This window comes from Dermacentor silvarum, chromosome 7 (assembly GCF_013339745.2).
Source record: "Dermacentor silvarum isolate Dsil-2018 chromosome 7, BIME_Dsil_1.4, whole genome shotgun sequence".
Taxonomy (NCBI): domain Eukaryota; kingdom Metazoa; phylum Arthropoda; class Arachnida; order Ixodida; family Ixodidae; genus Dermacentor; species Dermacentor silvarum.
In genome coordinates this window covers 137,939,163-137,966,860 of record NC_051160.1, presented here as the reverse complement: position 1 = coordinate 137,966,860, position 27,698 = coordinate 137,939,163, and the positions used below count along the sequence as shown (strand labels likewise).

Here is a 27,698-nt window from a genome sequence, read left to right as displayed (position 1 = left end):
CAAGCGAGATTCAAGAGATCTTTCCAGCAGTTTCTCAGTGAAATTCAGAAAACTTTCTATTGATCCAGAAGGAGGGCGATAAATAACAGAAAATAACATATCGAAACACTCTATCGTTATACACTCATAGCTATCATCTACGATCTTAAATTCTGGGATTAATCTATATGGCAGGTTTGTGCGGATATACATACAGACGCCACCACCACGCTTTCCTAATCGGCATGCACAGACGCAGTCATAATCGTCAAGCATGATACTATCATCATCTGATGAGAACCATGTTTCACTAAAGCAAACTAAGTCAAACAGATAATTAAATTCAGATAATAAAATATTAATTTCATCAAATTTGTTCCGTATGCTTCTTGCATTTAAATGAAAAACTGAAAGTCTAGAGCCATTTCTTAAAACAGGGATATGGCGTAGAAATTCGGTAGTGGAGTACGACATCAAGGTCACCAATGATGCACATGCATGATGCCACCCGCCTTCATGTCAAACGTGACAGGTCCTCGCTTCCTCGAATGACCGTCGCCCTTTCTCCGCTTGCTCGCCTCACTAACACTTTACCGTTTGTATGCCATACGAATGCAAAACCTGATTTCGTCGCCCATTCCTTGGCCATTGAGAGCAGCTCGCGTGCCTGTCGAGTCATGTTCTCGCATATGTATGTACTGCTGCTTTCGCTTCTGAGCAGTCGCCTCTTTGAGAGCCACTTGTCTCTTAATTCCTGGTTAGCAAATCGTACAATAACACCGCGTGCCCTGCCTGGTTTAGCGGGTAGGCCGATGGATGTTTTCAAGCTCATTTCGGGACACAGGAGGGAGTGACATTTGTTTCGCAATTTCGTTCACTTTTGTCATGAGATCCTCATTTTCAGTTTCTGGAATCCCGTGGATTTCTAGATTCAAACGCCGGCTGCCGTATTCTAGCTTGTCTAAATCCTGCGCCATCTGCTAATAAAGTATTATTATTATTATTATTATTATCAGAGCTAGATCTTTATTTACCTTGGTTTCCTCTAACTTATCGACTCTTTTCGTCAAATCTTTCATAGCTGCTTCTTGGGCGTGCAACCGTTCGCGGAATTCGTCAAATTTATTTGACAGAAGCTGCACAGATGTTTCCATGGCTTCAATTTTGCTTGGTAAAGCGAGGAGTGCGTCGATTTTGCGTTCGACCGAGTGGAGCTGCTGCGCTACAATTCTGTCAGTCAACGCCCCTTCCGTTTCGGCCCTTATTTCTGGGCACCGCCCTTGCACTTATCACACTTCCATGGCTTTCTCCCTCGCTTTTTGTACGCTTCTTCCGAAACGCCTGAGCATGCATCTAAGTGGAATGCGAATTTACAGTCTGAGCAAATCGGCTGGGAGCGTCCTTCTTATAATTCAAGACGGCACGCACAACAACGTAATTGTGACATATCACTGCGACCACAGTGTGATCAACAATGCACCAACGCTTGGCAGCAGCGGCAGGGAGCGAGATAATGTCACTAAAGTAGTCACCAACCTGTAAAATACGGAGCAAAATCTCAGACGTTTGCACGCTGGCCGCTGCTGCCAAATGGTGGGTCACACCCTTCGAGGAACTACGCTGGTCGTGTCCGGGTAGCGTCGCTGCCTGCAGCCGGTGACAATCTTTTCGCGATAGTTTTTTTTTTTCGGTGAAAGGATGGCGCCACACAGGTGCCCAGGAGCGCCGGCCAGGTACGGCAGTCGATGTCTAGCGTCCCAGCCTTTTTCCTGTTGCAGGTGTAAAATACGGAGCAAAATCTCAGACGTTTGCACGCTGGCCGCTACCGCTGCTGCCAAAATAGGTACTCTCCCCCACGACCGTAAAGCAGGCGCGGGAGAGAGTAGGAAAGGGTGATCGGAGAGGTTGGTGAACCGTTGGATCGGCCGCATCTGGCTAGCATTGAAAAAATAGAGGAGGCGATGCCTTAACTAACTTGATTTACAATCTACTAAACGCACGAGAGAGGAGGTGCCAGCGCACTGACACGAATGGCGCTACTTTAAGCGTAAGCTGTTATGGGCTCATTCCAATAGCCGTTTCGGGTCGCGATGATGCTTCTGCCGCGTAACCGCTTTCGCCAGAAACGCGAAAAAAGTACCCGATTCCCACCGCGATCGAGCCCGCGCCCGCTGCGTGGAAGCCGATACTCTACCACTGAGCCACGCTAGCGCTTGCTATAGCCTATCGGGTCGCGGAAAGTATACCCTTAATGCAAGCACGCAGGGGGAGACGACTCGAGCCTCCGCCAGTATGGTGGTGCCATCTAGGTAAGATGCCTGCAAACGCAGCGTCCGCAGGCGCAGACGACGATATGCGATTCAGACGAGGCACGCAATCAACGTGCTCCCGAGCTGCCGAGCCTCCGCCAGTGTGGTGGCGCCATCTAGTTAAGGTGCCTGCAAACGCGGCGCGCCCGACATGTAAGTTGTAGTTGTAAGGCTTGATCGGGCTTAGCAGACTGCTGTGCAGAGAACAATACAAGCCTCAGCTCGCCGTCGACGCTGGGCGGACAGTTCAGATCGTTCTCATCAAAACAAGGCGAACAGACTGCCGCGAAGACCCTGTTGTGCGTGGTGCCCAAATTGAAGCTACTCTTGAGCCGCTCCACCAGCTTACGCTGTGACTGTGTTGAGTGTGCCGCGCAGGCCTTTTTTGCGGGAGCTTTAGTTTTTGTCGCTAGTGCGGACATACCATTAGGCCGGGCCGTAGCTCCATTTTTCTTCTGACGGGTCTGGGCAACGACGGCACGCAGCGTCGAGCCGAGACGTCATGGCGTTCAAACGTGGCTTCCTGGTAACGCGGGATCGTTTGTTGCCGTGGGTTATGCGTTTATGCAAAGAAGAAAACGTCATTATATGCCACGATGCTGCCCGCAGACCTGACAGGAGGCGTGGCGCCTGATCTACGCTCAATGTGATAACTGATAATAGCGTCATTGGAGAGTGAGGGTCCGATATTGCCTGATGAGGAATGCACGTCGGAAGGAACAAAGGAGATCTGCGGGCGTCTGACGCGAACACACGACGAGATGGGAGCGAGAGCAGGACGAGAGAGCCCGGAGAGAACTGCGCATCTCTGTGTCGATGATCATAAAATGACTCTTGTGCGTCACGTCTCGTTGCCTGCGGTGCTCAGCTTGACAAGCTTTAGGAGATTTGGCTTCTGGCCATCGCAGCGAGGCGCTTGGTATGTCAGCGACTGCGCTTGCTCATTCCATCTATCCCTGACGACCCGGATGTTTGAATGAGAGGACATGTGTGCGTTTAGATGAACATGAAGGGACACTGAAGGGAGCTTAGTGCGGGCAGATGCTGTCGGCAATGACCTGCGTTTGCATGGCCTGTATGGTAGTTGGCGCGCATATGAGTGTCCCAAAATTCAGGCGCCATGTAATTGTGATAGAAAACACAAGGTTTATAAACAAAAATGGTTAATTACAGCGCAGCTGTTTACCTCTAGCCCCCGTATGCATCCCCCGTATGCGATCCAAGGGGGGGGGGGGGTACCCTGGTCGCATTACGTAACATGGCGCGTGGAAAGGAATACGTGAGCCGATCCCGGAGGTAGTGCAATACCGGGTTGGCCGCGGCGGTGGCGAAGCAGGCTTCAAACCCTCCGCCAACTTCCAAGAATAAGTAATATCTTTGGTCCAAATAGCACCACACAATTTCTACGCTGTTTATGACATTATGTTGCCACGTGGTGTGGCACAGCACACCATGTCTCGGCATCGCGCGTCGACGCTTATGCTTCATAAAGTACAAATGCCTGGATACTCACCCAACGTGTACTGCAACAAGGTATACGCGACAATTTGGTGGAGCTTGCTGGGTACACTCAACTTATGCAGGAAACCCCACTGAGCAACAAGAAGACCGCCCCACAATTGGGGCTGACTCCAGTTCACCGCACAAGCCGGCGAATCCGAGGCCTCGCCCCAAAATTTGGAAACCTCCACGAAAAAGTGGTGACTGCGACCACTGCGACCACTATACGGAAAGGGCGACGCCGACTTATCTGACGATGCTCAACCCCCGATTGCCGACGGCTTTTCATGGCGACACATTTGAAGATGTGGAAGATTGGCTGTCGGAGTTCGAGTGCGTAGCTGCGCTTAACGAGTGGGACAACACCACCAAACTCAGGAACGTCTACTTCAGCCTCCAGGATGGTGCTCGCACCTGCTTTATGAACCGCAAAAGTGCCCTGTCATCATGGCCTGAGTTCCAAGGCAAGCTACTGGAGACTTACTCCAGCCCCGATCGCCAGGAAAAAACGGAGCGAACCCTTCAGTCACGCGTTCACAAGCCCAACGAGAGCGTCACGGTGTACATGGAGGACATGACGCGTCTCTTTCAGCGTGCCGATCCGAGCATATCGGAAGAGAAGAAGGTGCGTCATCTGATGATAGGCGCAAAGGAACAGCTCTTTGGCGGTCTTGTCCGGAATCCGCCCATGACTGTTGCGGAGTTCTTCACCGAAGCCACCGCGATGGAGAAGACGCTTCAGCAACGGTCCAACTTGTACACCATCATCATTATCAGCAGCCTATATTTATGTCCACTGCAGGACGAAGGCCTCTCCCTGTGATTTACATCCGGCAAGTAAATGTCGCCTGTACTCCGGATACGCCGGTGGGCTTCGGGTGCGACGTCGCCTTGCTTGGCGAGCTGATTCGCTCCGTGGTTCACGACGAGCTGCAGAAGCACCACGGTACGTCGCCACCTCCAGTCAGCTTCCTCGCCAGCATCGTACGCAACGAAGTACAGCAGGCACTGGAGGCATATCTCTCTCCAGCAGTGAAGCGCCGCCTCTGCCAAGCGAATTACAGTCAGCTTCCTCGCCAGCGTCGTACGCAACGAAGTACAGCAGGCACTGGAGGCATATCTCTCTCCAGCAGTGAAGCGCCGCCTCTGCCAAGCGAATCACAGTCAGCTTCCTCGCCAGCGTCGTACGCAACGAAGTACAGCAGGCACTGGAGGCATATCTCTCTCCAGCAGTGAAGCGCCTCCTCTGCCAAGCGAATCACAGTCAGCTTCCTCGCCAGCGTCGTACGCAACGAAGTACAGCAGGCACTGGAGGCATATCTCACTCTAGCAGTGAAGCCCCGCCTCTGCTAAGCGAGTTCCGGCGCAAGACTTAAGCCCCAACCAGACGTACGCGTTGGAAAGCGTCCGCACGCGCCGCATCACGCCTGGGCGCGTACGGCGTCAGGCGCGGAGACTGCAGCGCGTGTGGACGCGTTGCGGCGTGGACACCTACCACTGCTAGGTTTTCTGCGCCCGCGCCGGAAGATGCCACCGCATCGCCCGCGCGACGCTCCTCACGTGACCACAGAACGCCTATGACGTGACCACGGCGAACCAGCGTGACTTCCGGAACGACTCCTTGCGCGGCGTGCAGGCAAGCCCGGGCAAGCTGCGTGCTTTGTGTTGGTCGTTCCGCGCGTTTGGTAGGTGAACGTGGCAGCCGCGACAAAACGCGCAGGGACGCGCGGCAACTCGCGCATCGTTTGGGTGCGCGCCCTCTTTCTCTATCGGACGCGACGTGACGTGACGTCGAGTGAGCGCGGCGCGTGCGGACGCTTTCCAACGCGTACGTCTGGTTGGGGCTTTACGCAGACAAATTGCTGAGCCCCGCCCAAGCTTTCGCACCTACTCATGTTTCGTCGCTGGTCGCATTGCAATCGGCGCAAGCCACTCCGACAACTCTGCTACCGTACTTCAACGACCGCCGAACACCGCGAGGAAATCAGAGCTTTGGCGAGCACCCGATCGACAACCACTGTGCTACCACTGCTGCGAAGCTGGTCATGTATATGGGGAGGGCCTCTTCCGACGACTCGGACTGTGGGGTTTGTCTATCGATTCGCCCCGACCCGATTCGGCCAGAGGCCTCCCGACATCGCAGAATTCCTCGACCAGGTGCGCAGGCCGGTCACAACGCAGCGGCAGTCACGCTCACCATCACCGCGACGATATTTCCCTGCAAGTAATACCGCCCCGAGGACGACGCAAGGGCGATCACCAAGTCCACGCCGGGAAAACTGACGTCGGCGACCTTCCTAGACGAGGCCCCTGATACTCGACGCACTGAAGAAATCGTATCGTCCCGAATGCCAAACAACGAAAACACGATGTACGCCAGAACCAGTGCCCGTGAACATGATTTCACTGGACATACCTGTGTTGATCGACGGCAGAAAAATGAGAGCACTTGTAGATACCGGCGCCGGGCAAACTGGCGAGCGTTCTGAAAAAAAAAAAAAGTAACGTTACCCTGGAATGGGGCACCAGTTCGTATGGCAGGTGCCCACGTTGTCACAACGCTTGGCTTATGCACCGCAGGAGTAGAAATTCGCAGTGCTGCTGAAATTCGCAACTTGTCTGGTTCTGCGCGAGTGTTCCGGCGATTTAATTCTTCAGCTCGATTTTCTCCGGGAATATGGCGCTATTATTGAACTCCGCGAGTGCTGCATCACTTTCTCGACAAAGACGGCAACATGCAGCGCAGACCGACACCATCGGACACAGATCCGCACTTCGTGTTTCGGACAACAGCATCACCATACCGCCGCGTGCGAGTGTGATGGTTCCGATCAAGTCCGACAAGCTACAAGACGGTGAAGCTATTGTAGCAGGCAACATTTCTATGTTGCTGACCCAAGGTATTTGTGTAGCGCGAAGCCTTGTGAAACTTCGTGATAGCCAGACAGCGGTCCTCGTTACCAGCTTTACACGCCGAACCATCAACGGACGTCGTCGACGCTTCCTGGGCCTTTGCGCATACTACCAGCGTTTCATCGAAATTTTTTCGAAGATGGCGGAGCCGCCGACTCGCCTCACGGGGGACGATCTATCGTTCGTCTGGACCTCAAAGCAAAAGACTGCTTTCGCTGAGCTTCGACAGCGCTTGGTGTCAGCACCAGTTTTGGCCCTCTTTGACGAAGAGGCGGACACGGAAGTTCATACCGACGCCAGTAACGTTGGCCTTGGTGCGGTGCTTGTACAACGGCAGGAAGGCATTGAAAGAGTGATCGCCTACGCAAGTCGCCCACTATCGCGTGCAGAGATCAACCACACCACCACGGAGAGAGTGTCTTGCCTCCATATGGGCGCTGGCCAAATTTCGACTTTACCTCTACGGCAACCCATTCAAAGTTGTAACCGATCATCACTCCTTATAGCTTGCTAACCTGCGGAACCCTTCTGGACGACTGGCACGGTGGAGTCTACGTTTGCAGGAGTATGACGTGACCATCGTGTACAAGTCGGGCCGCATACACGAAGACGCTGACGCACTCTCGCGGCCGCTATCGACACTACCGACCAAGACATTGAGGACGAGGGAGCTTTCCTTGGGGTCGTAAGCGTTACTGATTTGTCCACACGGCAGGGTGCAGACGACGCACTGCGACCTATATTCGAACATCTAGAAGGAAGAAACCCATCAATACCCCGGCATATCGCTCGAGGATTGTCGTCTTTTTGTTTACGACAGGCGTCTTGTACAAGAACTCCGCTGCCAACAGCAAGACCTACCTTTTGGTCATTCCAGCAGGCCACCGTGCCGAAGTTTTGTTCGCCTGTCATGACGAGCCTCCGTCTGGCCATTTGGGTCTACCGCGAACGCTTGCTAGAGTGCTCAAATCCTACTACGGGCCACGGCACCGCCACTGTGATCCTGCGCCCACCGCTGATGTTTTTACAGGTCCTGTTGCTGATTTTCCTGGGCCGGCCATGGTCCGTTTCTTCGATGCGGCCCGTCCCGACAACACCCATGCGTGAATGGCACAACGATACAAGCTCCCCCTGGCTGGTTCTGTCGAACTGGTTCTGAGCCGCGGCTTTAAGTTGAAAAACACCAATTTGAGCATCTCGCGAGATTACTCAGAAACAGTTCGCGAAAAGCGACGGAAGCTTCTCTAGTTCTCGCGAACCATGAAGAAAGACGGGGATCGAGTACGTCTTGTTTTCAACAAACTGCATTTGGACAATGACGTTTACGAGTGGAACACCAATGAAGGCCAGGCTGTTCTTGTTTCCCGGCGCAGGGATGAATGATGTTCCTCCTTCGTTTCCTTAGGCTCAGGTTCATCTACCAGCTTACCCGTAAAATTGCATTGTCGCACTGATAAAAAATTTCCCTTTTTATACACCAGCGATAGAAGTGTTGTCGCTAATGGTATTGCACTCTCATCGCTCATCGATTCATTTCAGGCTTCTTTAGTGTTACTTCCCGAGACCTGGTTTAACGACACCATTCACGATAACAGCATCTTTACGAGTGAATCCACTTTCAAGTTTTTTCGATGTGATAGACAACAGCGTAGAGGGGGCGGTGTGCTCATCGCGGTAAAGGAAGAATTCATTGCCGCACCCATCATTATCGATTCTTTTCTTGAATGTACTTGGATTTCCTTGAAGGGTACTGCATTTAGTGTGATCATTGGCGTTTTTTACCGTCCACCCGACAAGTCTGGCGCGTTTGCCGATGAGTATCATCGGGTGCTGAGCGAGGTGTTCGCGCTTTTTCCGCGGTCGGTAATTATCATATTTGGCGATTTCAATTTTCCAAATATCAATGGTCGTCACTCCCCGTATCGGCCACGAATGCGGCCGCACATTCTTTTCTGAGCACTTGTCTTGACTTTTCATGAACCCAACTTATTGGTCAGCCAACATGATCCACTGAAACCTCTGCCAATTTACTGGACCTAGTTTTAACTAACAATCCTGATATATTTTCCGACATAACTCATTTCATTTCATTTTATTTCGGCATTATGGTACATTATAACATGTACAAAATGCTGGGGGCACAGACTAAAAGCCAAAAAAAGGCTTGACGGGGTCTGTACCCGATAATTGCACTTTGACAGGGGCAACAACAACAACAAAAAAGTTCCTATGCGACAAGCTTACAATGGCAAAACTATACATCGGAAAATAAAACTAACAGTGTTGAAATTAACATTGAAAAGCAAATATATACTTTTCTGCACGACATCAAAATTTATGAAAACTTGGAGAAACTTTCCAGTACAAAATCAAAACTTGATAGCAGCTGCATTACAGAAAACAATGCTGGTTGTTTAAAAGAGTAGGCAATGTATATGCGATCATTTGTCGGCCATAATTAGTACGGGTCCGTGGCGTAAACCAAAAAGTGATTCCGCGCGTGTCATAAACATGCAATCTTTCAGTCAAATTAGCAAGTTCTTTCAAGCACAGATTGTTTGTTTTAATGCCTTGTTTGTAGCGTTTTATTAGTAAAGATTCGTACAAGTCGTCAACAGGTATTACGTTTAGATTTTTACAGAGGGGCCTTGTGTGCGCGTTATACGGAGCATTGACAATCAAACGGACAGCCCTTTTTTGTAATCTATAAATCCTCAGAATGTTGGAAATTGTGGTGGTTCCCCAGACTAAGTAGCAATAGCACAGTTTTGAAAGGAAAAGTGAGTTATACAATAACAGTTTTACTTTCTCAGGCAAAAGAAAACGTGTGCGCGATAATATACCAACCGTGCGAGAAAGACTGGAACAAAAGAATCAGACTGCAAATCCCAGGACATGTTTTCATTAAAGAGTACACCAAGACATTTCACAGCAGGAACCACCTCAATTTTTGATGGACCAAGAAAAAGCGCTAAATCAAAGTTGACTTTCTTGCTTTTAGCTCTAAATAAAACCGCTTTTGTTTTTGACGTATTTGTAGTTAGCGAGTTGTTCAAACTCCAGGTATGCAGTTTCGCGAGTACGTTATTTGCTCTGGTTTGAATTTCCGATAAATCTGATCCTAAAAAAACAAACTAGTATCGTCAGCATAAACTATAAATTGGGTATTTTCATCTATTCTTACTACGTCGTTAATATATACATTAAAAAGTAGAGGCCCTAGGATGCTTCCCTGCGGTACTCCGCTGTTTAGGGACCGAAAGCTTGATTTATAGTTATTAAGTTGTACCTGCTGCTTGCGATCACTCAAGTAGCTTTGCATAAGTGTAAAAAATGCCCCACGGAATCCGTAATGCTGTAGCTTTTTTAAAAGTGTGGTATGATTAATCCGATCAAAGGCTTTTGAATAATCGATAAATATTCCAACTATGTAAAGTTGACGCTCAAAACCACCTAGTATGATTTCTTTTTGAAGAAGTAACGCGGATTCTGTGGAACGTTTTTTACTAAAGCCGAATTGAAACGGCGTTATGATGTTATGGCGACTCAAAAAACTATTCATTCTTATGTGTATTAACTTTTCAATAGCTTTGGAAAAAATGGGCAGTATGGAAATAGGCCTGTAGTTTGATACATTATTTTTGTCACCGCCTTTGAAAATAACGGTAACTTTAGCAACTTGTAGCTGTCTCGGGAAATCGCCAGAAGAAAAGATTAGATTGATCACATGTGTTAGGGCTGGCGCAATGATGTCAAGTACGTACTTGACCGGTCGAATTTGTAGATCATCAGGGTCGGGGCAGTAGCTATTTTTGAGGGATAAGAACATTTCTACAACTTCTGGCTGGGAGACGGGAAACAAATACGCAGATTCACGTGTTCTCGAAGGCATATATTCCATGCAGAAAGTATTATGCACACTGCTTGCGACAGAGGCAAAAAAATTGTTAAAAAGGTCAGCTAGCTTACGGCCAGTGAATGTATCGTTATCTAATTTAATCTCAGTGGGGCCAGCGTTTTCTTCAGAATAACCTTCTAAGAAAGAATTCAGCCTTTTCCAGACAAGTTCCGGTTTTCTAGATACTTCGTGATTAAACAAGTTATAAAAGTATCGTTCTTTTTGTCTGCGCAAAAGGTTATTTGTTTTATTCCTATATATGTTTCTTAAACGCTTGTAAATCGGAGGCGCTTTTTGACCTAAGGAACCTTTGAAACTGCATTTTTATCGATGATAGCCTTCAAGCATTCCGAAGTAAGCCACGGCTTTCTTGCCTTACGGGGACGGGTCTTTTTGATGTAAGGAAAACTTACGGTGAAGGCTGTTTTAATTTTGTCTATTAGTAGTTCATACGCGCGAGTTGCGTTACCACTGCTATAGATGGAGCGCCAGTCTGTAGCTAATAAAATTGAACGAAAACGCTGCAGTGTCTCCTGGTTTACGTTACGGTATGTGACAGACCTTTCATGTTTGTTTTTTGAGTTTGGTTTGTTAAAGCTTTGTATTATGTATATGGGCAAATGTTCACTAATATGTGATCCGAGAACTCCTGAGTCAATTGTCTGATTTTGACAGTTTGTTGCAAAAGCATCAATACATGTTGACGTACTTAACTGTATACGTTTCGGTTGTTTTATCACGTTTACCAACGCATTTACTACGAGAATTTCCGTAAGTTGAGCCTGTGGCGCTGAGTTGCTCAAGAAATCAATGTTAAGATCACCTCCCAAAATTAGTTTGTAATTATTGTCGTTAATCCAAGCAAGAAATTCGTCTAAAAAAGATAAAAATGAAGGTAGCATCCCTCCAGGTGGGCGATACATAACTGATAAAATACCATATATGCACTTTACCGTAAGAATTTCGTAATCATCTGTAATTCGAGAATAATTCGAGAGCAGTTCGCTTTCAAATCTGTCTTGAACCATTAACGTAAGACCACCGCCTTTTTTACCGCGACGATTTAGAAAGTGAGACTTATAACCAGGCAATTGCAGTACCTCCAGTTCACTTGTATACCAAGTTTCGGTCATCATAATTACGTCAAAACGAAATTTAAAACTTTCTATAAAGGTTGTGATGACGTCTTCTTTGTTCATGAAGAAGGCATCCCAGACCATGATGTTATAACTGGATGCATTAACTCTGATGCAGCGCTGATGATCTGATGCAGCACAGGGTGCTTATAGCCAAAGGTCAAAGTAGAAGCGTAACGCTCGAGCAACGCGGTACCTGCAGCGAACCGACGCGCGACAGTGATCACAGATGCCAGCGCAACTGATACAGCCGAGGTGCTAAATTTCGAAATTACCTTTATGTCGCGCAGGGCGCGTGTGAACGCAGACACAATGTTTTGGTGGGCACAGGGGCTGAATATATCTTCCATAGGACACGATTTTTTTCCAGATCGTTGCGAACTGTATTTACCGACTAGTTCTCTTGCAGGATGCTTCAATTTGTCTCATACCGGTGTCACACGGCCACTTTTGATAGCGATCGAGCCCGATCTGGATCAGAATGTTTGACCGCGATTGGCTCCCTTCCACAGATTGAGCAAAGAAGCCAATCGCGACCGAGAAATTCGATCCAGATCGGGCTCGATCACGATCAAAAGTGCGCCGTGTGATCCCCATATTAGGCACTGGAATGAAGTCGTGTTTGAAATAATAACAAGTGCAGCCTCTGCCGCTACATAGGAGAAAATATTGCATCGAAGAGCTGAAAATTCTTGCAACCTATTGGGAAATGTGCCGAAAAGGGCTTACCAAAATGCGTTATTTAACATATGTGTGCATTGGGTCATATTAGACTGAAATGCTAAGTCCTCAGGTGATGCAGGAAGCCGGTGAAGCGTGAACATACCACATCGGTAGTGGTCTCGTGGAGTGCTGTGTTGTAGGCACATTATAGTCCCCAAAATCGTTATTTTCCGCTGGTTTTTTGGGCACCCATACACTGCACAGTGCTGGCCTGTAGCCTTTTGATGAGTATATGCCATTATGTACGGGCGTAAGTCATTCGTGACAAAAATAAACGGAAACATCGAAGGAAAGCTACCACTCCGCAACGCAAGCGCAAGGCATGCTCACAGTCCAGACCAAACAGGCAACACTGACATACTCTAGACGCCAGACCGTCAGAAGCTTAAACTCGCTTCTCCAGCCACGAAACTGGCTGCTTATAAAGTGCTCGTGCGCCCAATATTAGAATATGCATGTGAAGTGTGGGATCCTCCTCCCCCTCCTCTCCTTGTCTCATCTCCTCTCCTCTCGGCATTCCTCCTCTCCTCTCGGCATTCCTCCTCTCCTCAGACGCTCCTCTCCTCTCCGGATTGCGCAACGAATGGCAACACCTGCGGCTCCGCGCGCGATAATGCGAAGCAGCTTAGGTTTGAGGCGCTGCATACTCCGCTAGGGGGGGGGGGGGGGGGCTTTACGCTGGGGGGCGCTTCAACCTGCGCTTAATATCCTCCTAAGGTCACATGACGCTTGGTGAACAGCTGCACATTCGAACACCTCCGATCAGGCAAAAGATCATATGGACACCTGGCCACGCGGGGCTGGAGGGAAACCAGGCGGCGGACAGGGTCGCTCGAGGGTATACAAGCCGAGCACCCGATCACCCTGCCCCTGAGGCACCCGTTCCAGTACCGTGTGACTATACGTCCATTCTAATTTATTATAAGGGTACCCGAAGAAAATACTCTCCCCCCCTCCCCCCATCGCTCGCTCACCAAAGAGGAGGCTACCAGCTGGAGACTTATCCAGGCAGGTACCTACCCCAACCTCCACCTCCTCAGCAAAATCTACCTCACGGCATACCCTTCACGCTGCCCGTGGTGTTCCGAGAAAGCCACTCTATTCCACATTACATAGGCGTGTCGTGCAATTACTGCCTTACCCCCCCCCCCCCCCCCCATCCAACACCCGGAGCGGTGGGAGTCGCTGTTGGCCAGCGAGGCCTTGGACGATCAGCTTAGCCTGATTGACAGGGCACGCAGAACGGCGATGGCGAGCGGAGCCCTAGACTGAGCCCCCCTCCCCCCCCCCCCCCCCCCACACACACACACACTGCGAGACCAAGAGCCTCCGATCTTCGAAGACTCACCGCGAATCTTACCATCGCTCCATAAAAGTTTTCATCCATCCATCCACAACGCGCAGAACTGTTGTCGACGCCGTCGGCGTTTTATCCGCGTTCGCACAGAACGCGCGTGGCGTTGCCGACTGTTGCCGGTGCCTCTGGGTGTACTCTGGGGGCGGCTCAGAGGTTTTCGACGAGATCAGACATTACTCGTCGAGCAGCGTCGGAAATCTTACCTACGCAACGCCGCGATGAGTGCCACGGACAGCGCCAGCGTCAACGCCAGTGTCAGCGCCGTGGTCGACCCCATGGCTGCTTCGCATACTACTCAGGGTTCCCCTACGGGAAGATGGTGTAATTTTTTTTCCGCTAGCGTGGCCGTACCCTAAGGGTACGGCCACGCTAGCCCCGCTTAGGGTACGGCCGCTAGCATGGCCGTACCCTAATGGCACGTACACACTAGCGGCAAAACGCGCGCGGCGCGGCGCCGGCGGCAAGACGCGCGCCGCGAAAGCAGCCGCGAAGCAGGTGTAGCGCCCACCGACGCTGCTAAGCGCGAACGCTAAGGTCAGCGTTCTCGGCCGGCGCCTTGGGCCCGGCTGCGACAGACGAGAAAAAGTTGTCGCAGTTTCACCTGAAAGGTGAAGCATCAATTGCGATAGCAAATTTGTAGAGAGATATACGGAGTAATGATATTAGCTTTATCAGCTGTATAAACTTGGACACGCAGCAGCACCGGCAACGCGCCGAACTGTTGTCGACGCCGTCGGCATTTTGCCCGCGTTCGCTCAAAATGCGTGCGGCGTTGGTGACTGTTGCCGGAGCCTCTGATATAAATAGGCACTTGGTGCCGCAGCTAAACGTCGCCTCCCTTCCCTCCCCCTTCCCCCCCTCCCCCACGGCCTCTCGCGCATCGGAAGAAGGCGCGTTTGCTCTACATATATGGTGATTGTAAAGGAGGAAAGAGACGCCTACTTCTGCAGCCCTTAAGGAAGCACGGCGCAGAACGCGCGTTTGTTCTCCGCCGTGCGTTCACTCCCCGTGAAAGAGCGCGTCCCTCGCGCCCTTTCACTCGCACATACAGCGTTCGGCGGCGCGCGGCCACGATTTCATCTCCATTGACGTCATACGGAACCTCACGGCGACGGCGACGGCGACGGCGACGGCGACGCCGACGGCAGAAATCTGCTTTTGAGTGTCCATATAATTGCTATCGCAATAAAAAAAAAGTTGGGCGGCGCGTGCCAGCGGCGCAAGCACGGCACGCGCTAGTCCGTTCTGAAAGCCTGCTGAGCTGGTCCTCTTGTTCTGGCGCTCCGCTGCGACCCCTCGGTTCCCGACAGTGGTGACTCCGGCCTAAGAGATGACCGACCCCAGCAACCTCCCGCCCTCAGGCAACCTCCCGCCTGACGCTACCTCGCGCCCACGGGACGTCGCAGCTCTACAGCTCCGCCTGCCCACGTTCTGGCGCCACAACCCGCAGGTTTGGTTCGCCCAGGTCGAAGCCACCTTCGATCTGCACAACATCACCTCGGAGACTTCGCGGTTTCGCCACTTGCTTTGCAACCTGTCTCCTGAGGTGGCTCAGGAAGTGGCGGACGTTATCGCTGCACCTTTGAGTGATGCCCCATACCAGCAACTGAAGCAGAGCATTTTAGAACGTACCACGGCGTCTGAGAGCGCGCGCATCCAGCAGCTGCTTACCTCCGAGGACCTTGGAGATCGCCGCCCTTCCCAGCTGCTCAACAGCATGCGACAGCTCCTGGGCACAAGCAACGTCGACTCGAACAGTGCGCTGTTGAGGGAGCTCTTCCTGCAGCGCTTACCACAGTCCACCCGCCTTGTCTTGGCCGCTACAGAGGACTTGACCCTCGACCGCCTCGCCCGGCTCGCTGATCGAATCCACGACGCGACTTCTCCTTCAGTCGCCGCCCTCTCTTCAACGCCACAGTCCTCAACCATGGCCCGCTTAGAGTCCCGGATCGACCAGCTCGCCGTTTCCATCGACGCCCTTCGGACGTCCTCCCATGACGAGCGCGGCTCCACCTCATGTCCCAGCCGCCGTCCTTCTTCCTCGACCAGTCGCCGCTCGCGCAGTCCTCGACGCTCGCCTATCTGCTGGTACCATCGCACTTTCCAGCACCGCGCCCGTCAGTGCAAATCCCCATGCGAATGGTCGGGAAACGCACCGCGAGATCACTGACGGCGGCATGTGACCTCGCCTCACAACCCGGCCGCCTTTTCATAGTCATGGATCGCATTTCCGGCCTGTGGTTCCTTGTAGACACGGGTGCCGAGGTCAGTGTACTGCCGTCCTCCAAGCGTGACCGCGCTTCTAAGTCACCTGGACCTACACTCCGCGCGGCAAACTCTACTTCCATCGCCACGTATGGTCTGCGGTCCCTCACTCTCGACCTAGGACTGCGGCGCACATTCCGGTGGGTCTTCATCGTAGCCGACGTCCATCAGCCTATCCTCGGTTCCGACTTCCTGACTCATTTCGACCTTGACGTCAGCATGCGCCGCCATCGCCTGATTGACAGCAAGACGCGCCTCTCAATCCCTGGCGTTCTGTCGGCTGTCGCTCCCACCGGCATCCGCACGCTGATCCCAACATGCCCGTATGCTCGTATCCTCGAAGACTTCCCTGAGGTGACAAGGCCCTGCAATTTAAATCAGCCTCCCAAGCACAGCGTCACCCACCACATTGTCACACGTGGTCCACCTGTCGCAGCCCGTCCGCGCCGCCTCTTCGGTGAGCGTCTGGACGTTGCTAAACGGGAATTCGAGCACATGCTCCAGCTAGGTATTATTCGCCCGTCGTCCAGCAGTTGGGCCTCCCCGCTTCATCTGGTACCCAAGAAAGAACCGGGTGACTGGCGTCCGTGCGGTGACTACCGGGCGCTCAACGCTCACACGGTCCACGATAGCTACCCCCTTCCACACATCCAAGATTTTACAGGCCATTTGGAGGGATGCAAAATCTTTAGTAAGGTGGACCTTGTCAAGGCCTATCACCAAATCCCCGTTGAGCCGGCCGATATCCCGAAGACAGCCATTACTACACCCTTCGGCCTGTTCGAGTTTGTGCGCATGCCCTTTGGGTTACGCAACGCAGCTCAAACGTTCCAACGATTCATTGCCGAGGTAACGCGCGGCCTCCCGGCTGTATTTGCCTACATCGACGACATCCTCGTCGCGAGTCGCAATTCACAAGATCATGAGCGTCACCTCCGGGAACTCTTTCAACGCCTTCAACAATTTGGCCTGGTTGTCAACCCCCAGAAATGCGTATTTGGATCTTCCGAGCTCGAGTTTCTGGGCCACCACATCTCGGAGCTGGGAATTCGTCCGTTGCCCTCTCACGTCCAGGCCGTGAAAGACTTCCCAGCACCCACTACCCTACGCCAGCTGCGTGAGTTCCTCGGCCTAGTGAATTTCTCCCGACGTTTCATTCCGCACTGCGCTGAGCTTCTACACCCACTGACTAACCTTCTTCGCACGACCAAGGGCTCCTCATCTGCGATTTCCTGGTCTCCCGAAGCTGACGCTGCTTTCAGGGCTGCTAAACAAGCCGTTGCCGATGCGGTACTTCTCGTACACCCGAGAACTAACGTGCCAACCCGCATCATGGTGGATGCTTCCAGTGTGGCCATTGGCGCTGTTCTCCAGCAGAAAATCAACTCCGAGTGGCGCCCACTGGGTTTCTTCTCTCGGAAGCTCCAACCTGCCGAGACTCGCTACAGCGTTTTTGGCCGCGAGCTGCTCGCCATCTACTCCACCATCCAGCACTTTCGGCACTTCTTGGAGGGCCAGCCATTCTATATTCTAACTGATCATAAGCCTCTGGTGTATGTCTTCCGTACAAACTCTTCCAAGTACGTCGCACGTGAAGTTCGTCAACTGGTCTATATATCGGAGTTCACCACGGATATCCGGCACATCAAAGGCACCGACAACGAGGCAGCTGACGCACTTTCACGCATCACCTCCCTCGGCACTTCTACATCGACTGTGGATTGGGAGGGTCTAGCTCGTGCGCAGATGGAAGACCCCGAGCTGCAAGCGCTGCGTGACCATCCCCGTTCCCTCCGTCTACAACTCGTTCCTCACCCGTTTGTGCCCGGCTCCCTCTGGTGCGACATGTCAGCGGCTACACCTCGCCCCTTCATTCCGACTGCCTTCCGTCGTGCGGTGTTCCAATCACTTCATGACATCTGCCATCCCAGCGTCCGAGCCACGCAGCGCCTCGTTACACAGCGGTATGTCTGGCCAAGCATCAACACCGATGTTCGCCAGTGGGCCCGCTCATGCCTTGCATGCCAGACCGCCAAAGTGACCCGCCACACGAAGACTCCCACACAGTCGTTCTTGCCCCCTGGCTGCCGTTTTGACCACGTCCATCTTGATTTGGTGGGACCACTTCCTCACTCTCACGGCTGTCGCTACATTCTGACAATGATCGACCGCTTCACCCGTTGGCCCGAAGCCGTGCCCATTCCGGACATCACTGCAGAAACGGTCGCCAAAGCCTTCGTTTCAGCATGGGTTTCCCGCTTCGGCTGCCCCAGCATCGTGACAACTGATCGCGGCCGGCAATTTGACTGCACACTTTTCACTTCACTCAACCGCCTGCTTGGCACTAAGCACTGCCGTACCACTGCATATCATCCCTGTGCCAACGGCATGGTTGAGCGGCTCCATCGCCAGCTCAAGGCTGCACTCACTGCGCGCCTGGATCGAGAGCACTGGGTCGACCACCTTCCTATGGTGCTTCTCGGCCTACGTGCCGTCCTTCGTCGCGACCTTGGCTGTTCAGCGGCCGAACTCGTCTACGGTGCACCCCTGCGGCTTCCTGGAGACTTGTTCGTTTCTTCGGCCCCCTCGCCCCAGCCGCTACAGTACCTCCAACGCCTACAGGACTGCATTCAGCACCTGCGCCCCGTACCACCTCGGTCATCGGACCACAGCATCTTTGTCCACCCGGACCTTGAGTCCTCGTCCCACGTCTTCCTCCGACGAGACGCTATCAAGGCGCCTCTTACACCCCCCTACGACGGACCATACCGTGTCCTCCACAAGACGCAGAAGTCCGCCACCATCCTATTGAATGGCCGCGAAGAAGTCGTTTCGCTGGACCGCCTCAAACCAGCCTACGTCGAAACGCCTCCCAAGGAGCTCCCCGCGGATGTCGCTGGCGCACCCGTCGATATGCTCGACACCAAGACAGCCCCATCTCTGCCTCGTCGACGAGTCCATTTCGCCGTTCCGTCTAGGCGGGGGGCCTTGTAGCGCCCACCGACGCTGCTAAGCGCGAACGCTAAGGTCAGCGTTCTCGGCCGGAGCCTTGGGCCCGGCTGCGACAGACGAGAAAAATAAAGTTGGGCGGCGCGTGCCAGCGGCGCAAGCACGGCACGCGCTAGTCCGTTCTGAAAGCCTGCTGAGCTGGTCCTCTTGTTCTGGCGCTCCGCTGCGACCCCTCGGTTCTCGACACAGGTTTTCCTTGCCGCGACACGGATCGCTCCTGGACCCATTTTTTGCGGTTTGTCGCGTGCCGCTGATGAAGGCGACCAATGAGAGCGGCCCACTTCTGTGACGTGCGCGCGGGAAACTGGTGTCATGCGGACCCGCCCGACCGCTCGTTTCGTACTCGCGTCCGGTGATAGCCGGAAACTAGTTACGCACTATCATCTGCACGCGTCAGCTCCCTGACCGAGCTGACGGATAGTTCGAGAAGGGGGGAGAGAGTCTAGTCTGTCACGTGATTGCCGCAGCGGCGCGCCGCCGGTTGGTGTGGCCGTCCTGCCGCTGCTGCGTTTTGCCGCCGGCGGCGCGCCGCGCGCGTTTTGCCGCTAGTGTGTACGTGTGGATACGGCCACGCTCACGGCAAAAACATGCGGCAAAAACGCGCGTCAAGAGCGCGCGGCAACGCGGGGCAACCTAAAGTTTGCCCGCGCGGCACCAGCGCCGCCCGCTCCCCTGGTGGAAGGATGAAAGTGTCGAAGGTCGCCGCCGGGCCAGCGCGCGCCCGTGTTCTCTACGGCGCGAGCGACCGCGTGCGTTGTTTTCGTGACGGCGAGCGCGACCTCATCAACCAGGAAAGGTGGCACGCAATACTGCTGCGTAGTTTATTGCCACAAGAACCTCGAAAAGTCGAAAGCCACCCGTGAAGTTCTACAGAATTCCGGAGAGGTGGTACGAGGAGGACAGACGACAAGCGTGGATAACTGCAGTGCGCCGATCGAGTCAAGTAAGTCACGTAGTTTCGCGTGCAATATCACGGCCGCTCGATAAAAACGCAATAGTAACAATGTGCCTGTATTTAGCGCATGACCGTTTGTTTAGACGTGTCGCGTAGTTGAATCGTACAGTGAAATCCGCCGTGTTAGCTTAGCGGTAAATGCATACGTGTAGCGCCGCTAAGCTCGACGACGCGAGCTCGATTCCCGGCCACGGCGGCCGCATTTCGATGGGGGCGAAATGCAAGAATACAGTTCTTGCCATGTACTTTGATTTTTGTGCACGTTAAAGAACCCCCGGTGGTCAAATTTATTCCTGAGACCCTCCATTACAGCGTGCCTCATAGTGATATCGTGCTTTTGGCACGCAAAACCCACGAATTTAATTGATTGTGCTGTTCGTTCACTAGCGATCGGCAAAGACGAGCTCAAGATAATTATATCTTTTTCCAAACGCTGCAATATAAATCCCTAGTTGTGCAGGCAACAAAAGGTACCGCACGTTACTCGTCTTTTGTGTGGTGGCAATCCGTATTTAATGCAAGCTGCGGTCATCGCATGCGTCGGTAAGCGGCAGATCGCAAAGCAGCTACCCGAGACGCGCGCGTTATGTTTGTTGCTTGGCCATGCTTTCTGGGTTCACAATATCCAAGCATGTTTTAAAGTAATTGCAACCTTGCACATTCTTCCTGCTTCACTCTTCCCGCCAAGAATCTTCGTTTCATGTAGTAGCCGGCCATCGGTGTGAGCTTACTTTTGCTGTGGCGGGGCATTCGCCCGACGAGAAACTAGATTTGCTTTGGTGAGGCATGTATCGCTAATTCTTGCGCTCGTGCTGCTGGTCCCAAGGTAATCACTGGTTACCGTGACCTGGGTTCATTTCGCGGAGCAGTTTGTACGAGTGATTTCTCATGACCAGTGAAAAGATACCTTGCTCAATAATGCAATGAGTTGCCATGACTCTAACATCTTCATTGAATAAGGCATGATATACATTAAATATTTATACAGCATGATATAAGGCATTATGCACATATGTAGTACTTACATCGTTAATTAATTTTATTGGCTTACTGGTGCCTAATGCATGTGTTCTTTCTGCTCTGACAGTACTGATACCACGTGCTCCCTGGGAGCCAAAATGAGAGCAGCCGTGTGTGCGCGCCCAGCGACCAACGAAACCAACCGCAATCGTCACCGTCTCTGCAAGCATGCATGACCGCTTTGTGACTGCATCATAGAGAAATAAAAGTGACTAAATTACTGAACTCGGCGTGTACCTCTAACTCGATGTCGTATACAATCTTGTTGGACACCTCCGACACGCACTCTTTCACTGTCACATCACCGTCCACAATTTTTCAACACCACACACGTGTGGAAGCAGACGCTCCCCTTTCTTGAGGTTGCCGCCACGAAAAAAAAAAAACTGTTGGCGTCGGCAACCGTCTTGAAATCGCACTGCAGTCTTTGCATCGCTGTTCAGCAAGCAGGCGATCTGCCGCCGTCGAAAATGGAGCGCCGTGAGCACGAGCAGCGAAGGAAAGCGCGGGCGAAACAATGTAAACAAAGCGGAGACTGCACCGCGGAGCGACCGCGCTGCTTGGAATTTCCACATTGGGGGCGCTGTCAGGAGGCGCAGCAGTTTTATATAGGGGCTTTGCGCAGCAGCGCCTTCAGGCGATCGTTTTCTCGCATTTCTGCGGAAAATGCCGCGTGCCGCGAGATGAAGAACCAATCAAGAGTGACGAGGGTGACGTCACGGAGCCATGGCAACCGGACCGCCGCCGCTTCGCACCGGCTTTCCAATCGACGATCGTCGTCTCTCGCGGTTCCATGGAGGGATTTGTGGACGCTGTCCGTTCGTGCCCTTTCTGCTCACGGTGATTCAGCGTTCCGAGAGCGCGCGAGATCGTATCGCGCTGCCGCGCGGCAACTTGCCGCTCGCGGCATGACGCGCGCGTTTTTTGCCGCTAGCGTGGCGGATTCTGAAATGCTCCTAACCTTAGACCGTCTCCCTACCTTACGCAAGGAGTCCTTCATGCTACCTAAACGTTAGGCGCCCTCAGAAGGCCATCGCGAATTCTTAAAGCTTCCTTTTACCTTCCCCGCGGAAGGAGCGCCTCACTAAAGTCCCTAGATATTTTTTTTTTGCTTAAAATCTAGGGACTTTACGCCTCACCAAAGGAAGTGGAACGTTACAGGCTTCTGGTTTTGAGATTACTTACGAAAATATGCAAAATATTTCTAATGAATTGCCAAAGTAAACTTCCGGCGCTGTTAGAATTGCATTTCTACTTCTATATAAGGGCATAAATACCATTTCTTTCATCAATGACGTAAAAATAGCTCAAAAATGATGCACACGGCAGGAAAGCAAGCTCAGCCTAGCAACTTTGGCAGCATCTGACAGTTCGGTTGGTCAGGCGTCGCTTTCTTTTTCTTTTTGGCCTGCGTTTTGTTTCGTGCGTGTGTATGTGTGTATTTGCCATCATGCCATGCCGGGCAAAACTTATTTCACGGAGGAAGAAAAATTGGCTGTGGCTTAACTCAGTTATGCCTGGATGTGCGTAGCTAGAGGTACGGTTAATCTTATTGTTTAGCTTGGTTCTCTCTACGGTTACGTCTTTTTCATTTAGCTTCGTACGTCTGAATGTTTAGGTTTGGTTGTTACCTCTCGTTAAGTTATGGTTATATTAAAGACTAGACATTATTAAATGGTAACGTATTTATTGTGAAAGTCTTCATCTTATTGTTTCTCAATTGCCACAAAGACGGCCCGATGGTCGGTGAGGCGGGAGGATAAGGGGTTGTCGTCCAGTGACTTGAACACGTTTCGGGTGCTATCCAGATCTGAATCCACTCGCCTGGCCACTTCGTACTTACGACGCTTCTCGAGGCGTGCGGCTCGTTCTTCCTCCGTCTCTTCTGCGTCGTCTACACCGGGGCTTTTAATGGGTATATAAGTACAATCTATGGACCCAGTAACCCCGGGGAATCCTCCAATGGCATAGAACCTAGTCATGACTGACCTCGCTTCACTGGCGTTTGGCAGCCGAACGTACTTGGGATACAGACGTAGGCATATCAGCTGTGTCTTATCTCAAATGCATCGGCATATAGAGGGTTGGGATACACACACAAGGTCCCCTACAACAGCTTGCATGGCAACCGTTCCGTAAAAACGCAGTGCGATGAGGACCTTCAACAGAGCAGGTAGCGGCGCTCCTCTGTTGTCAGTGTTACAAAGCAGTTGCAGCTCTGTCAGTATGGTTGCAACAGCTCGCTTGGAAAAACGATACCGGGCTAGAAACTCCACTTCGTTGTAGTGTTCCAGTGGATAATGCCTGTCAATCACATGCCAGACTGGAGTCAACGGCGGAGGCTTGTACACAGTCATAGCTTTCGAAGCTTCGGATAAATATCGCAAGGCCGTCATTCTCGCCGCTCGCTTTTCACAGAAAAACGGAATCACAAAAGAAATGGCACAAAGCGCAGTCTGCGGAGCCAAACTGGACGTCAATACACGGCGGCTGGCTGCCGCGGCGTTGGCTGCGCACGGCACCTATCCAAGCCGAGCGTACCGCGTGCAAAGTCCTGCGGAGAAGCATACGTTCAGGTAGAGGAGCGCGGTTAGGAAGCATGAAGGTAGCATGCCGGCTTCCTAAGCGTGAGGAAGCACCAAGGAGGCCCTAACTTAGTGCCCCTTAGTAAGGGACGTTCCAGAATTGACGCCAGGTCGCCTTACAACGTGTAAGACGTCCTTAGTAAGGAAAGGAGCGTTTCAGAATCCGGGCCTAAGTCTCCTATCGGCATACGTTCAACATATCAAACACTCATCTGTTACGATCTACAATTACAGTGTAGCAGAACAAAAATGCAACATGTAAAGAAATAATAACCTTTTCAGATAATTATATAGCTTTTATGACAAAATGTAGGTCCAATCCACGTCGTGAACGTCGATTATAGCGAAGTTGTTGAGATTCACCAAAGGAATTATTAAAGAAAAGAATATGCGGTATACAAAAACAAGCGCCTGATAGCGCCACAATTTCAGCCCTTCCAAACGACCGATCAAGAAACGAAATTCGCATATCTGTAGAGTGGTTCCGGGACAGGCCACCGTTACCGGTGACCGCAAGGACGCGCGCCAGCAACTCTCGCCAGTAAGATATGATCGCGAATGAATATAAGAACAGGGCAATTGCATTTTCCTTTCCGATGAAACAGTTCGATGGTCAACATTTACTCACGCCCGAGTTTGCTTTTTTTTTTTCTTGCCTTGTCCGTTCAGGGTTCATTTCACAAGCGGAGCGAATGATATGCTTATACCACGTCACGTCGAAGCGCGACACCTTTATCACCGCCGCTCGCTCTGTGCGCCCGATCGTGACTGGGCAGGTTTTTTTTTTTTTTTCTTGGAAAACAAGCGCTCGGTAGTGCGGCAAGACCGGTTTCCGCATGGCGAAGATATGGCAATGAAGATATGCTGTTTTGTGCCTTCAATTGCTGACAACAGGGACCATATCATCTGTCATGTGATTTTGACGCTTGTTTTGTACTTTTTCTTTTTTGACAACAGGGACCTTATCAGTTTTTTGCTGGGCACACGAAAGAACCGTTGGTTGGTAGAGGTATATAGCTTGGCTATAAAAAAATCAATTACGCTGAGTGAACCACAAAGCTAAGGTGCATATTGTATTATACATCCCAAATAATGTCTATCAAATTTCAAAAATAAGCACAACAGTCAACACGTCTAGGATGCACCATATTATGACACAGTGGATTATGAAACACTGAGCGCAAAAGGATGTTACATATAGTGAAGAATGTAAAATAGAAATTTCATTTTTCGTAATTTATTGTGCATTCAGCCCACTTTACAAAAATACGCTCTAACTTGTTTTCGAGTCAAGGTACTTATGATAACATTTTATTTCCCTAATTTATTTACCGGTGCTGGTAGGGTGTGTCTTAGTGACTGCAGGAGATAATTTGTGCGCCTGTATGGTACTAACCACCTGTCCTGGCTGCGGGTACGTGCGTCACTTTTCACGTGTTCGAGTCGTGACGTACGTTTTTAGAAGGTCGAGAAAGCGCCATCTCGAATGTCCATTCGCTTTTGCGTTGTTTACTTGATGTAGGGTGTACTAGACGGGGGAGTGGGTCCAACGCAGGCTCCCCGCTGAGGCTTTTTTTATTGAAAAGTTGGTGGCGCCACCGTCGCCTTCTCCTGATTGAACGGCCACGCGCGCCGGCCGGACGCTTTTCGCGTCGGAGAGCCTGCCACAGCTGCATGGAGCTTTGACAGACTCTGCTGCGCCTGGTTTGGATACTCGGTGGCGGCAACAGTTATATTAAACCCCACCGATCCACTGTAAATAAAATGGAAAAAGAGCGGCGGAAAAAATGCAAACGACGCAACAACGACACTGCGTCAAGCAGACGATAGCTACTGAGCCCGTGAGTCAATAATGGGCGCTGCTGAAACAGCCGGAGCCAACGTTTATTGGCCGGAGCTTCAGAATAAGATGACTGCAGCGCCGCTGCAATTTCAACTTTTTTGCTTCACCCTCGGCGCTTGCCAAGACGTCCGCTGGACCCACTCCCCCATTCTAGTGCACTACTTGATGCAATGCAGCACGCGCACCTAGGCAACAATGAACGCCGAAGACGCAGCTCCCGCGCTAGCGAGCGCGCGTCGGTCGAGCACGGCCGAGCTCGCGGCTCGCGCGTCCGTAATTTCCTTGTTGACCGCAAAGAGGCGCTGCTGCAGCTGCTAGGAGAGGAGGCAGAGGCGAAGGGAAATACACAAGAGGCCGTGGCAGAGGGACAGTCGACGAACCACTGGGCATTCGAACACCTGCTCCTTGCCGTCATTACATCGTTCTTTTGTGCATTCGGTGTGACTACAAGCTCTCGGTGGAGCTGCACAGTTTTTTGTCCGCTGTTTCGCTGCTGCTCTGGTGTTGCAAGAAAAAAGAGCGACCTGTCCAGCATGGAACGTTCGCCGCTTGAGGCTCCCTGTGCCGGTGGCAGCCGGTATTTCTTTTCGTCGTGGCCCGAAGAAGACCGGCTCTTTTTGCACCAACTGTACCGTCGATGCGCGTCCGCTGGGGTTCACTCCATGCAAGAGAACCCCGCCTCATGCGGCAATCGGGACAACCGCAGCCAGTGGCCGCTGTGGCACTTTCTGGCCCTCGAGTTGCGATCCTCTCTTGATCGGTCAGTGTCACCCAAGCAAATCGAGCAGTTCTTCAGAGAAGTGCACGGTGGAGGCGCGGGGCACGACAAACTGGACTCCTTGCTGTTTCCAAGGGATTCCCCTACGTCCACGTCGGACGACGGAACCGCGGCGGACATATGCGAAACGAAAGATTGCGTCCCTCCCAACGAAGGATGGGCAGAGACGGAAGTGGACGCGCCTCAATCCCAGGAATGCAGCGAGAAGCAGGCCTCAGACGCAGGCCGCGTCGTTGGAATGACCGAGAGCCCTTCAGCCGAAGTGACTCTTGTGTCCAAAGACGGCCGACTCGAATCGGATGGCGCGGTTGATGCAGTGCCCGTGCCAATCAACACCGACATGCTTCCTGCGGCAGATCCGACGGATTCGGCGTCCGTATTTCCAGAGAGCGACGCACTCGATGACCTCTGGGCGCTGTTCGGCGAAGACCCCGTCGTGGACAACGAAAGCACTGGCGACGACGTAGCGCTAACGCGGCGTCGAGCGCCGGCCTGCGACGTGTACGACGTTGCTGGCGGCGATCGTGAAGAAGGTGCCGCTGGTTCGCCGGTGTTCCACGACGGGGCTGCGACGGAGCCGGCGTTTGGCGATCGTCCGCACTCCGACGCCTGCGAGAATGGCTACTCAACAGACGACGATACTCAATGGTCAGCGTTGGACAGCGAATTCGCTGCGAATAGCGTGGACAAAGAAACGCAATGCGAATTCCATGCTGATTTTATGTCCGAGTTGCTTAGCGCTGAAACCGCGCTGCGCATGGAAGTGGTTCGACTGGGCATACAGTTGCGTAAAATGCAGGTGCATACGGAGTAACCTAGTGGGTGCTTTCGCTGTGGCAAAGCCACATGCTTGGCGCGCTCTGTCAAGACGCTCGTAAGCAACTCCGCGCTATGCGTGATCTATATGCGTGCGATTTGCGTGCGATGTGCGATTTTCGAACCGGCAGAATTGAATGTGTTCTCGTGTCTTCTCTGTTGTATCTCCGTCGTAAATAAATTCGACGAATACTCGAATTTCTTGCGGGTGAAAAGAATCCCACTTGTCTTTTTTTCATTTATTTGAAGCACACAACTTTCTCCGGGTATACATACATGCACGTTTTATTTGACACCTACTTTAGCCAAAGAGCAGTGGCGACAACCCTCCTCCTTTTTCGCCCTGTTCTCGTCGCCGTGATGTTCCGTATAAATAATTGCGATAAGATGTGCCTCGCTCGCCGTATGTTGGGTTGTGAGAAAAAGCACGCGAGGGGGAGCCGAGAAGGAGGTGCCGAGATGCGCGAAGATTTCTCGCGCGCCCAATGTTGTAGGTGACGTGATCAAACGCGCACTAGACAGGGGAGGCGTGACGATACGTATATACCTAAAAAAAGTTGTCGCAGTTTCACCTTAAAGGCGAATCATCAGTTGCGATAGCAAATTTGTAGA

The 27,698-nt window shown here is 52.0% G+C and overlaps 1 protein-coding gene across 1 annotated transcript in view; it reads left to right on the top strand.

Moving 5' to 3' along the window:
- LOC125946986 (uncharacterized) overlaps nt 1-27,296 on the top strand; it is a 68,224-nt gene extending 40,928 nt beyond the window's left edge. The window contains exon 2 of the mRNA XM_049671265.1: nt 26,306-27,296. Coding sequence (XP_049527222.1) covers nt 26,306-27,084 — 779 coding nt within the window. The 3' untranslated portion in view covers nt 27,085-27,296. The remainder of the gene's footprint in view (nt 1-26,305) is intronic.
- The last annotated feature ends 402 nt before the right edge of the window (nt 27,297-27,698 follow it).